This window comes from Macrotis lagotis, chromosome 8 (assembly GCF_037893015.1).
Source record: "Macrotis lagotis isolate mMagLag1 chromosome 8, bilby.v1.9.chrom.fasta, whole genome shotgun sequence".
In the NCBI taxonomy this organism is placed as follows: domain Eukaryota; kingdom Metazoa; phylum Chordata; class Mammalia; order Peramelemorphia; family Peramelidae; genus Macrotis; species Macrotis lagotis.
Window position 1 is genome coordinate 62,216,380 of NC_133665.1, and position 14,464 is coordinate 62,230,843.

At 35.2% G+C, this 14,464-nt stretch overlaps 1 protein-coding gene across 5 annotated transcripts in view; it reads right to left on the minus strand.

Annotated features, from left to right (window-relative positions):
- The window catches only part of KATNIP (katanin interacting protein), a 246,741-nt gene that overhangs the window by 89,710 nt on the left and 142,567 nt on the right, over positions 1 to 14,464 (minus strand). For 3 of the 5 annotated variants that reach the window (XM_074197385.1, XM_074197380.1, XM_074197381.1), the window contains 4 exons: positions 10,419 to 10,531; positions 7,148 to 7,244; positions 6,160 to 6,237; positions 3,260 to 3,475 (listed from right to left, as the gene is read on the minus strand). In XM_074197385.1, the coding sequence (XP_074053486.1) occupies positions 3,260 to 3,475; positions 6,160 to 6,237; positions 7,148 to 7,244; positions 10,419 to 10,531 (504 nt within the window). The remainder of the gene's footprint in view (positions 1 to 3,259; positions 3,476 to 6,159; positions 6,238 to 7,147; positions 7,245 to 10,418; positions 10,532 to 14,464) is intronic. The other 2 variants (XM_074197384.1, XM_074197382.1) reach the window with 1 other exon arrangement.

Here is a 14,464-nt window from a genome sequence, read left to right on the forward strand (position 1 = left end):
AGTGGTACAGAAAGACTTTGTGCCAAAAGGTAGAATTTAGTCTACTCTCAGTGTGGACTTAGAGATTTAGGCCCTGAACCCAGGGTGAGGACAGCTGCCTTATGTCACAATAGTAATGCCAAAAGAAATCTCACGGAGTAGGTGCCAAAATTCCTACTGTGGTCACATGGCAATGTTTCACAGCTTTAGGCAACCACAGGAAAAAGGCATAATAATCAAGAAATTGGTCAACATCAAATGCAATGGTTCTTTTTATTACCCTTGTGATGCTTATATCTATGCATTGTGTTTCCAAAATGTTGGAGCTATTAGAACCAATGGTGTGGAAGACAGTGAGCTAAACTAAGTTTCAGAAACAAAGGTTATTGTTTTACAGATTAGAATCATAGTGCTAGACAGTAACTTAAAAGGTCACATCTTCTAGGCAGATGGATACTTAATTAAGTCATCTGAGGTGGATAATTACCTGACTTATTTTCCAAGGACTTAGAATCACAGAAAGGAAATGAACATAAGGCTGTTCTAATCTCATCCTTTATAGAAGAGTAAAAAGAAACTGAGGCTTAGAACAGTAAAATGATAGTCATGGGAAGAATGAAAATGTCCTTCCTGACTCCTGGGCTTAAAGCTCTTTCTACTAACACTTAAGAGATAATGTTTGTTTCCATAATCTTCATTACTAGACTAGGATCAACTCACTCTTTTAGAGAAAGAGAAGAATGCTAAATCATAAATAAGCTTTGATTGCCATTTTCTTTCCTTTGGCCTACTGGGGAAAAGATGGCTTTTGTGTTTTTATAATTTTTTTGTATACTTAAAAAATATATTAAACTCCCTTTCAAAAGGTCCCCCCTCCAGTCTATGAATTCTCTGTTTTCATTCTTTGAATAGTTAGTTCTATTGTTCCTTCCTATATTCTTTCTAGGTTTCACAAGATAAGAGGCCAAAAGTAGTCTGACCAGTGATAGAGTGAGCAGATCACAGTATGGGTATGCATCTAAATATATTAGCCATGGTTAGGCCAGTGTATACTTCTTCCTATATATCCTATACCTGTGCTTTTGATTCTCTGGATGAACATTTTTTCTAAATTTTTTGGAGGCCATTTTGAATTCTATTTCAGCTGAAATGTTGGCTATCTCTAATCAATATGAAGTCATTTGTAAATCTGGCTCATGTTTCCAATTTAATAATAAAATCAAAAGATATTTGTCTTGGAAATCATACCAGGCCTAGTAATAATCTTTGAGAGTATAAGTATCCCTCTTCAGCTGGACTTGAGTCACTGATAACTTCTTACATGCAATTTGCTGGTTAGTATCAGCCAAACCTTTAAAATGTTTCCTTGCATTCCTTCCCCTAAACTCTAGCTATGTGACCATAAGTAAGTCTCTTAACCTCTTTGAGCCTGCTTCCTCATTTGAAAAATTTTATGAACTTTGGGGTCAGTGACAATTCTAAATTTATGATCCTATGATCATTCTAGTTTTTTTTAATTGAATCTATTTCCTTTCCCCACTTCTGACAGTCTCCTTGAAACTTTCAAACATTAGCACCACCATTTTCCTAGTGAGTGGGGGGGGGTCAAAATCTTTGATTTAGAATTCTATATCCCTCACAACTAGCCAGTTACGACGATTTTTATTTTTTTCTGAAATGCTTACCATGCTTCTTTATAACCACTGCCATTATATTGGGTCAGGCCTCTTTACCTCACAGTCTGGAATTTTTTTTTAAAGTTTGAGTACTGAACCCCACCCTTAAAAACATAGAATAGCCATGTTCCCTAATCCCAAACCTTTGAAAATGAAACTTTCTTTGTAACAAAGAAATACATTCATCCAATGTGATCATGCTTCATGCATGAATTTTTTAAATCACCTCCTTGCTGAGCTCCCTGTTCTCTCCCTTGTCACCTGCTACCTCCTGTCAATTTTCCCCAAGAATTACTTTTATCATTTTATTCATTCTCTTCACAAACCTCAAGGTATCCTTGTTTCCTACTGCAATAATCCTACATTCCTCTGCCTATCTCTAAGCTATGATCAGCCTATAAGGGGAAAAAGTAATGATGGGGGGTGGCTAGGTGGCGCAGTAGATAGAGCACTGGCCCTGGAGTCAGGAGCACCTGAATTCAAATCCAGCCTCAGACACTTAATTACTTAGCTGTGTGGCCTTGGGCAAGCCACTTAACCCCACTGCCTTGCAAAAGCCTAAAAAAAAGTAATGATAGGAATAGAAAGGAAAACAAAATCAATCCTTTGGCAAATACAACATAAAAGGACAATTGACTAATGTTGAAAGGGCTACAGGAAAACAAAATACAATAATGCACCAGTAGTGGAGTTGTGAATTGGTTCAGTCATTTTAGAAAGCAATTTGATACTATGACCAAAAGTTATCAAACTGTGCGTATTCTTTTACCTAGTAATATATCACACTAGGCCTAGATCCTATTTTCAAAGAAAAAGGGAAAAGATCCATTTTTATTTTTAAAAAAATTATAGAAGTGATTTTGGCAGCAGTAAAGAATTGAAAGCAAAGCCCATCAATTAAGGAATGGTTGGATAAATTATGGCATATAAATATAACGGAATATCATTATGCTTTAAGAAATGGTTAAGAAAACAGTTTCAGAGAAACTTGGGAAAAAATGCAGAATTGACACAGGGTAAAGTGAACAGACCAGGAAAAGAATTTATATAATAATATCAACATTGTGAAGACAGACAAATTTGGAAGACTAAGAACTCTAAACAATATAAATATTAACTACGGCTCCAGAGTACCAAGAATGAAGCAGATTATTCATTTGCTGAGTTAATGGGTCCAAGACAAAGAAATATACATTTTTGAACATGGTCAATACAAGAAACTGCCTTGCTTTAATATACATAATTTTTCCTTATTTTTTTAAACAAGAAAAGTGGGAGAGGGAGAAAAATAATGCTTGTTAATTGAAAAAAAATAAAAGTTTCAGTAAAAAAACTTAAAGTAGGTCTTTATGCTTCATTGACTCTTTGAGATAAGAAATCCTCAACAGCTTTAAAGTCCAAGGGCCCATAAAAATGACTCATAATCACAAAGATCAGGATCTATGGAATAGGATATATGAGAGAGAATATATTTGGATGTTTTGTCTTGTCTTTCTCACAGTAATTTTGTGGGGAATTAAAGACTAATTAACTTTTAAGCTCCTCTGAGTAAAAGTGTCAAATACATTAAGCACATAAAAGGAAAGAAATAAGCACAAACTTACAGTCAGGTTTCTATTGACAAGACAGCTCAAGTTTCCAGGCTTGTCAGTATTTCGGATATCCACATCATGAGGTGACACAAACACCTTTTCATTGTTGAGGTCAAAGAATTCAACTTCTGTCAGACCCACACAGACCTCATTTCCCCAGTTGGACAGGATTTCCATAGTCACATAAATGGCATCTTTTATCTCTTCTACTTTGGTTCTCAATGTATCCTTAAGGGAAAAAAAGGCAACTAATAAAAACACAGCATGGATGTTGAGACTCTACAGGGTCAAGAGTTTCTCTTCTTCACTGGGTGTATTGTTTACCATTTCTGTCAATCACATATCAAAAAAAGATTTATCCCATTTATTTTACTACCTTTATATCTCTATGGCAGCGGGGCAGGAATAGTGTCTCTCTCTCTCTCTCTCTCTCTCATTTTTTTTATTGTCTCTCTCTTACACCTTCTCTGTCTTACTCTCTTTCTTTTTCTGTCTTTTCTTTCATATAGTAATAGCCTGCTGAATATCATTAGCTTCTTCTATAAAAACACAATAGAAGATGTAACAGTGTTAGAGGTTGATTAGTTTGATAATGGTCAACTTTCTCAGGGACACTAGAAAGTCACTCACCCAAAGCTTGAGGAAATTAATGTTGCTACTGGAATTCAAGTTCTAACGATTTTGGGAAATTTTATATTGAAAAAAACAAACCCGAAACCCACTGAATTCAGAGTCAGACTACTTGAGATTTAGTAGTGCTATGAATAACTAGCTAAGTGATAATGAGCAGGTCATTTAATTTCTATGAGTTTCCATTCTCTCATTTGTCATATGAAGTTAGACTACATTAAAATTACCCCTTTTAGTTCTAAATTCTATGATAATTAATGCTAGGCCTTACTGAGGCCATGTGGTCATACCAAAACATTAAATAGTCTACTCAACTATATTTAGCAATAAATCTCCTATTATCCACTGATAGGCTGCCAATAAGGGCAACTAGGTAGTACAGTGGATAAAGTGATAGATCTGAAGTCAGTTCAAATCTGGCCTCAGACACTTACTAGCTTACTAGTCATTTAATCCTATTTGCCCAAGTTTCCACATCTGTAAAATGAGCTGGTGAAAAAAATGGCAAACTTCTCCAGTTATTTGGGACAAGAAAACCCCAAATAGGTCACAAAGAATCAGATATAACTAAATCAACTGAAAATAGCAACAACAGTCTGACTTGATTCATTCCCCAAATTCTAAATCATCTTATTTTCCCCAATTCCTTTTTCAATATGACAAACAGAGTTCCAGAGAACTAAGGATAAAACATCCTGATAGAGAGCTAATAGGCTAAGATACAGAGCCAAACATAGATTTTTGGATTTGGCCAATGTAGGAATCTGTTTTGCTTTAACAGCCGTATTTTATTCTCATGTGGGGGGGGGGGGTGGAGCTGGTGGAGAAGAAAATGACACTAAATTCCCCCCTGCTGAAGAGCACTACCCTCACTAATCCCTGCCTCAACCATGCCACCCAAGTTCTACTCCAGCTGGATCTGTCTACTTCTTCCATTAGACCCTCTTGAACACCCACCAAAATTTGCCAGTGATGCCTAGGATATTCTCCCTCCTTTCTCAAGGAATTTAAAGCCTGGTTCAGTCTTCCTTCTGCAGGAGGTCTTTCCTGATCTCAGGAAGGCTACCTTTTGTCTCCCTTTCACAAGCCTTGACAAAGCAACCCTATAACATTGTTACATCTCCTATTGTGTTTTTATAGAAGAAGCTAATGATATTCAGCAGGCCATTACTATACTATGGTAGAGGGGAGAGAGAGAGAGAGAGAGAGAGAGAGAGAGAGAGAGAGAGAATAAGACAGAGTGGGGGTAAAAGAAAAAGAAATGAGCTCTTTGAGGGTAGGGATTTTCATTTTAACTTGATATGTTTAGTACTTAACAGAGTGCCTGGTATTTGTTAAGTGTTAAATAAATAATAATAGCTAATATTTACTTAGTGCTTTCTAAGGGTCAGATACTGTGTTAAGCATTTAACAATTATTTCCTCATTTAATCTTCACAACAGTTCTTGGAAGGTAGATATTATTATTATCATCATTTTACGGATGAGGAAACTCAGAAAAAGAGGTTAACTGACTTGTCTGAGGCCACATTTGAACTCAGATCTTCTTAGTTTGCCATTGCAATGCAATTTTTGCTAATTAATGGATTGATTTTGTTTTAACTGATGAGACAGATAATATGGAAGCAGTATTTTAGAAGGCAAACTTTTGTTATGTAAAAATATGGTTATAAAATGAAACAAGTCCACAAGTTATATCTGTAGTTGTTTGCAAATCTCCATGAATATCACAAACATACAGTAAAAATCACAGAATGGCCTTCAAATACCCCTTCTGTGGCTTGGAATATGGCACCTGTCTCCATAGGTCAATTGACTCTTAAAAGAGAATTTCCCATGTGCTCTCTGTAAATGAGATCGAGAAATAAACAACAACTGTTCATTATTTATTTTAGTTAATAACCTCATTAGTGTAGATCTGTAAAATTCTAGGATATTAATATAACGCTGAATATACAGGTGAAGAAACTGAAGCCCATGGAGGAAATGTGATTTACCCAAGGTCATATGGTGGCTCAAGTTGGAATCAGAATAAGTTCTCCAAGTGATATTTCTACTCTATTTTGCTAACCATTATTTGGAGTAGCTACCCTTTCCATTCCACACTGATGAGGGGAGGAAGGGCAGATCTTCCACTGGCAATTAAGGACTTTTATTTAGTCACCAGGAAAAATACAGACTTTTTTTCTGAAAAGAATTACTTACATGGTCCTGTCCAGGCAATTTTTTTCTCTTTGCCAGGATTTCTCTGCTTGCAAGATGAAGGGAGCAACCCTGACCTACCTTGTGTGAGGGTCCTGAGGGGAAAAAGGTCTGCTCATGCCTTGCTTTACCAGGGCCAGATGACCAGCTGAAGAGGTGCTAAAAAACAGGGGAATGAATTGGCAATTTGAAAGATGCCAGATGGAAGCAGAATGCCTTACAGACTGGCTAGTCTGGATTCACACCTAATATAATATACAATTAGTAAAGTCTTTCCATTTAGCTTCTAAATGTAGAAGCTGTATTAGCTAGGAAAATGTCCCTGTCAAAAAGCAATTCTGTTACTGTTTTTGCCACGGATGTTCTTTTATCAGAGTGCACACCAACTCAAAGGTGATCTCTAGGTTCACGTCAGATATGGTACTCACTGGAATATCATATAAAGGCTGCCTGAGTTTTTTTTAAAGTAAGAGTCTTCCTGACTTTTGGGGTGAAAATGAGTATTTTATTACCTGGCAGCAAGTAACCATTAGTACAAAATGTGATCAGATCAGACAAATGCAAAGTCAGGAGTTGTAAGGCATAACATGAGACAGACCTTCTAAGTTTTTAAGATCCAATCCATGCTCCTTCTTCCTAATTCTGAATGCCTTTGCTTTTTAAATTGCAGATCAGAAAAATGCTTGCTTTTTGATGATAATTATCACTTACAAAGAACACTTATATAGATGCAAGTGTTTTACAGGCATTACCTCACCTAGTTATCTCCTTTAATATCTGAGGTGGATTGTGAAAGTATTATTAGTCCTATTTCATAAAAAGCAAAAGTGAGTTCAGAGAGATTTGTTTCTTCATCTACAAAACTGGAGTTGTGGACTAGATGATTGTTAAGGATTCTTCCATTCCTAAATCCTAAGGATTCTTCCATTCCTAAATCCTATGATATGCTAAATGATCTGACTCCAGATCTGGTGCTCTTACCACTTTATGCCACTGCTCAGAAACTGGAGTTTCGGAGAAGGTTTTTATTAAACATTTTTCAAAGCTTGAATAGGTCATATTTTCTCACCTCAAGATCCAGTACAGGTTCCTCAGATCTTACATGACTTAGATGGTCAGGGTCATTTTCAATTGCCTGAAGGACTTCAAGAAGCTTCTTCTGTTGCCTAAAATATGATTGAATTATCAGGAAACATCTAACAGCAAAAGATATGTAACTGGAAGATGCTGACCAGTAATGCCTTTATCTTTATCATCCCAAAGAAAGGGGAGCAATGGAAAAGAAATATAACCAATAAGAATCTAGAGTAGAATCTTGGGGGATTTTTTCCCATAAGGCAATCTGAAGAAAATATGTATGAAAAACTCCATCCTGCTATATGTACCGATCAAGCCAACCAAAGGAATCATGCACCTCATTCAACCATGCACCTCACTATAAAATACCCCTCAGATGTTGGCTCCAGAGCCAATGAATGTTAAAGAAGAAAATTTTGGTAAAATATAATCAGATGACATTCAGAAAGCTTATGAAGGCACACCCCACATAATACTATACCTAATGTCATTTAGGGATTGTTGTTGTTCAGTCATTTCAATCATGTTCAACTCTTTGTTAGTCCATTTAGGGTTTTCATGGCAAAGATAATAGGGTGGTTTGCCATCTCCTTTTCTAGTTCATTTTACTGAGGCATATAGGTTTAAGTGACTTGGCTAGGATCACACAGCTAAGTAAGTGTGTGAGGCCAGATGTGAACTCTGGTCATCTTGACTCTAGATCTGGTGGCTCTAATCACTGTACCACCTTAACTGCTCCCACTTAGGGATAATTATGTCCAACTGGGAAGTTGGGAAATCCTCATATATAATTGATAAAATCATTTTTATAACAATAATTCCTGGTCCTGGGTACTCTGAGGTTTACCAAGTTGAGTTTTTCCTTAAGACAGTCTAAGGAGATAGATTACAGCATTACAGATTTAGAGCTGGAAGGGATCTTAGAGCTTATCTAGTTTGCTTCTCTATTTTACAGAGGAAGAAATTATAGCCTTTCCTTGACCAGGTTCACACATTTAAGTTGTAGAATAGCTAAATTTGCATCCATATCTATTGCCTCCAAATTTTGAAATATTACTAGTATCAATATCAACATCATCATCATCATCATCATCATTATTGTTATTCCCACTTTTAAAATGAGAAAACTTGAGATATAGGAAGATGAGTAAATTTACCCTCCTATTACACATAGTAAATAAATATCAGAATCAGAATTTGAAAACAAGTCCTTTGGTTTCAAGTGCATTGAGCTCTCTGGTTTAAACTAGTTCTAGAACAAACTGTCCCCCAAAAAACAATTTTACATAACAAGTTCCAGGTAGATACTGATGAGTTCATTAAGAGAGGAATATTGGTTTTGATGAAATCAGAATCACAGAATTTTAGAACTAAAAGGTAATCTCCAGAATCCATAGACCCAGGGAGGTCATATTGTTCACTCAATGTACTAATTCCTTTGACAATAACTCAGACCCGCAAGGCTAACTCCCTACCTGTTAAGATGACAAACAACCACACTGTCTATAATAAATTTTCAAGCTCTTTTCTCTATAGGGTCATTAATTTAAAAACTTTTTAAAATTTATTTAAGGAAATGGGATTAAGTGACTTGCCCAAAGTCACACAGCTAGGCAATTATTAAGTATGTGAGTCCAGATTTGAACTCAGGTCCTCCTGACTCCAAGACTGGTGCTCTATCCATTGCACCACCTAGCTGCCCCATGTCATTCATTTTAAACCTGTACAAATCTTAATTATTGGAAAGTGAACCACAACATGTTCTGTTTCCAAGAATGATAGTAATTCTATAGTATTAATCAGGTATATGAAGTTCCTTAACCTAAGTATAATTTAATCCTCACAAAATCTTAGGTAAGTCTTACAGACATTTTCCCCATTTTACAGAAGAAGAAACAACAATAGGGAGAAGTTAAGTGACTTTCTAAAGGATAACAGAGCTATGAAGTATCTGAGCAAAGATTTAAAACCAGGTCTTTTGGACCTAGGGGCAGCTAGGATAGAGCACTATGCTGGGAGTCAGGAAAACTCCTCTTCCTGAGAATTCAAATATGGCCTGAGACACTAATTAGCTGTGTGGCCCTGGGCAAGTCACTTAACTGTTTGCCTCAGTTTCCTCATCTGTAAAATGAGCTGGAAAAGGAAATGTCAAAGCACTCCAGTCAATATGTTTGTCAAAAAAAAAAACCCATATGGGGGTCATGAAAAATCAAATATGACTGAAATAATGACTAAACAAGTTTCTGACCCAAGCCTGAGGATAATTAATTTGAGCTCTGTGACCTTGTTTTTGTTTTTTTAAAATTCTCTTAAAAATTTTTTCCCCAATTACATGCAAAGATAGTTTTCAATATTCATCCTTTTGTAAGCTTTTTTTTTTTTACCACCTCCCTTCCCCTTCCCCATTCCCATGGCAGCAAACAGTCTTATATTGGTTGTTCATATACAATAGAATTTAACATATTTCCATATTAGGCATGTTGCAAAAGAAGAATTAGAACTAAGGGGGAAAAACTTATCAGAAATAAAGAAAAAACAGAAACGAAGTTTTAAAAAGTAAACACTGTATGTGCTGGTCTGCATTCAGACCACATAATTCTAGAACTGAATGTAGATGGCATTTTCCATGACCTTGTATTATTTAAAATATTTTGATAATTATATTTCAACAAAATTGATTTCCTTTGGAATCTTATGTACTTTAGTATATACATTTAAAAACACTAATCAGAAAACTGAAGTTCAAAGGGGACTGAATAGTGAAGATACTGTTCTGAAACTATGGGCTTCAGCTGAAAGTGTTCAAGATACAAACAAAGGTGAAGACCCCACTCACTCCAGACTCAGCATAATACTTTGCCTACTTTTAGGACAGTAAGGACTGGTGTGCATGTATAATTATAGAAAGAAGCACATTTGGCTTTATGTAAGTTCACTCTTGATAAAACAGTTCCAAATAGCAATTATCCCAAAATTCTATCTTACATTCAGCAGATAGGGAACTTTTTCTTTTTATTCTTTTTTTGTGGTTGTAAAGGTATGCAGAGTTTTGCATTTCTGCCCATATTAAGTATGAGCAGACAAGGACAAGGCATTTTCCTGAAAGGAATTTTTAGTTTTTGTTTACCCAAGAGGAAGAAGAAGATTATAGAAGTTAAAATGACTAAGGGAGATACAGTAGAATGAAAACAAAAATGTTCTAGCTAGGTAATTTGATGACTACTTCACTCAGTTTAAAAAAAAAAATCAACCTTTGTAAGTACCTGCTTCCCAGAAGACCAATTCTTTCTATGGCTTCTGTGACTGCATTTGTACTCCCTGCAGTTTCAGATGGTTCAGATACAACACTGGCTATAGAAAGGTCAGGACAAGGCACCTGAGATTGGAGAAGTTCATTAGCAGAGTACAGAAACTAAATTTCAGAAATATCTTTAAAGGTATATAGAGGAAAAATAATCAATTTAATTTTCAGTAGGGAATGAGAATAAGAAACATTTCAGGTGTATATTAGATCAATAAATACTTATACTGGACAATGTACAAACTTTCTATTTCCTTTGCTTGCTGGGTAAAATTTAATACAATTCTATTCAACAAGTAATTATTACGTGTTTTCTGTGTTCCATGAACTGATGGTAGGCACTGGAAATATAAAGACAAAAATGAATTTGTCTCTGTCTTCAGGGGGTTTCTATTCTATCACTGTAAACCTTTTTGAATGAATTATCCAAAGAGAATTACAATCACCTGATTGGGATCATAGGATTTAGGAATTGAAAGGTTCGGAAATGTCATTAAATCCATCAACTACTTTTACAGAGGAGAAAACTGAAGTCCAGAGGGGAAAATGATCTTCTCAAAGTCAAAATCAGTGAAGGAGAGAGAATACAATCATCTGACTCCAAATACTTTGGTCCTTCTTCTACTCTATTTTTTTAGTCTTTTTAAAAAATGATTCATCCTCCAAACTAAAAATGTATTCCTTATTATCTTAATTCTATTCTTTTCTATTTAACTGAATTTCTCTAATCTTCTAAGTACAATAGTTCACCAATAAGACCACCCTGAAATACTGCAGCATGGTATGTAAAACTGTTGTAATGATGGCAGAAATGGTTATTAACAATAATTTACAAATGTCAGTAAGATTCTGGGGGAGGCAAACTAATTACAAGGAAAGAAACTCTAGGTCAAGTAAAAGGAAGGAACCATTAATGTATAATTAGATACGGAGACTTCTTATAGAATATGCATTAGGGGGAGCAATTGGTGGCACAGTGGATAGAGCACCGGCCCTGGATTCAGGAGTACCTGAGTTCAAATCTGGCCTCAGACACTTAATAATTACCTAGCTGTGTGGCCTTGGACAAGCCACTTAACCCTATTGCCTTGCAAAAAAACCACAACAAAACAAAAAAAAAACTTTAAAAAAAAGAATATGCATTAGGATCCAAGCATATCAGAGCTAGTCCAACCTCATAATTTTACAGCTGAGGAAACTGAGGTCCAAGGAATAGAAGTAACTTGCTCAAGAAAATATAATGGGTAGTTAAGTAGAGCTGAGATTTGAACCCAGTTATTTTGTTTTTTTTTTAATCAATAACTGAAATTTCTATTACTTTGGGCTGTTTTTTTCTTCTTAAATCTAGGTTCCACAGAACCCCAATGGGTTTATATATTATATATTAGGGGAGTATATAAACTTGAATGAGAAAAATTAAATTTTTATACCAACTGAATTAATCTCTTTTGTGATATTTTATTTTATGGATTTGAAAACATTATTCTGAAAGGGGTCCAACCGACTACACCAAATTGCCAAGGGGTCTTGACCCTGCAAAGTTAAGAACTCTTCCAAGAAGCTGGATCTAGACTCAAATTAAAGAAATCCAGAACCTTTGTCCTTCAGGAATAATAGTGTAATGGAAAGAGTCTCTTTGAGGAGCCATGATTTTTAATTCCCAGAAGACCAATTCTTTCTATAGCTTTGTGACTACATCTGTACTCCCTGCAGTTTCAGATGGCCCAGTTACAACACTGGCTATGGAAAGATCGGAAGCATCTGAAATTAGAGAAGATCGTTAACAGAGTACAAAAACTAAATTTCAGAAATATCAGTGACTACTCTTAAAGGCATACAGAGGAAAAATAATCAATTTAATTTTCAGTAGGTAATGAAAATCACCCAACCTATTCAGATCTCAATTTGTTCATCTCTAAAATGGAAATAATAATACTCATTGTCCTTATGAAGTATTGTTGTATGGATCAAGTGAGACAGCTATAATATTATGGAAGAACTGGACCCGAGTTCCCACTCTGATATATACTAGCCATGTGAACATGTGCAAATTAATTAAGCTCTTTGAATCTGCTTCCTTCTGTTAAATGGTGACAATAAATACTTGTTCTAGCTACCTCAAAGGGTTGTTGTGACAAAAACATTTGTATCCCTTAAAGTCCTACAGAATATGGAGTTGTAATTATAATTAATTTATGTTTCAGGAAGGAGTTGAACTAGTTGAGCTCTGAGGTACCATCCAATTCTATCATTCTAGGATTTTAATGAATATGAAAGCATTCTATACATTATCATCCTCTATAACAAAGGATCAAAAAAAAGCAATTTAGAAAAGTTAACCTACATATCCACTTTATCTCACAATTTATGCCATTATCTAAGCAAGAGTTCTTCACTCTACAAAGAGGAAGTTACATTTTCTTATCTCTTCTTTGGGACCAAGATTGGGCTTTAAAATTACAAAGTGTTCAGTTGCCTTTTTTAAATTTTTTTTTCCCATTGACATTTTGATAGCAATTATATAGATTATTTCCTTAGTCTTGCTTACTTCACTTTGCATCAAGTCACATAATTCTCATCATGCTTCTCTGTATTTTTCTAATCATCGTTTCTTAGTGGTACAAGAATATTCTATTACATTCAAGTATAAATTGTTGAGCCATTCTCCAATCAATGGATACACATACTACAGTAATTATTATCAATATTATTATTATCATCATTATACCACCAAGAGACTATTCTCTGGAAATATTATGATGTCTTTGTTGGGAAATTACATATTATATCTACAGTAAAGTTATAAGTATTCTAAAATCTGTTAATTTTAGACTATACTAGTCTTACTAGTCTTTCCTTTAGTGTATTCTTTAAATGGAGTCAAATCTATTGCCTTTGTTTTGGATCACTAAAAAGGTTTGAATGACTTTTGCTTAGTGTAAGAACAACAACAACAACAACAACAACAATAATAATGAAATATACATTTAGTAGCCTTTTAAAACAGGAACTAAAAGGCATCAAATGTCACTGTTTAATCACAATCTTCTTATTACCACTAATTTTGTCACTTTATGCACAAGAAAGGAGAGTCAAGGACCTTTGGACCTTGATTTAAAAATCCTGGCTCCTCAAAGACACTCTTTACCTCATGCAAAACTTCTGAAGAGTTGAATTTAAAATTTTTTCAGGAGAAGTGCAGGTCATTAATGTGACCACCTAGAAACAATACACTTTAAAAAAATCTAGAGGACTAATGTGCTTTATTTATTCATTCAAAAAATATTTGTTAAAGACCTCCTATTAAACAATGTAATGTGTTAGTAGCTGGGGGGACATATAGCATGGCATGGACAAATATATGGCATGATCACTGTATTTAGTTAGGTTAGTCTACTAGGGGAAATAAGATATGAGCACAGGAAAATGTGTAAATAAAAATATGATTAGCACAAAAGAGGTGTATCAAATGCTAGATAAAATATTTTATTCTTGGTGGCTTTTACGTTCTTGAAAATGTAAGGTGATATTTTCCTGAAATTTCTAAATCTTATTTACTACTTTGCAGAGTTTCATTCTTATATACTTACATGTACATAAGTATAAAATGGTATGCATTGCCAGAGCTAGCTCAGTATTTGGATGGTTGCAAAAGAAAGTAAGAAGGGGTATAAGGCTGCCTACCAAACTGAAGGTCTACAGAGTCATTGTGCTGACCTCATTGTTGTATGCCTATGAAACCTGGATATGGTGGGATTTCTGGGTCAAAGTTGCCATGCCAAGTACCCAAATCACTTTCATTTGAATTATCCCAGGAACAAACACTGAAGTCCTTTCTTGAACATTCAAACTCTGCTACAATGAGGACAACACTGATGGGCTGGTCACATTTTCAATGTCAAAAGTATATCTGACTGGGGCTGCTAGGTGGCACAGTGGATAAAGCACCGGCCCTGGAGTCAGGAGTACCTGGGTTCAAATCCAGTCTCAGACACTTAATAATTACCT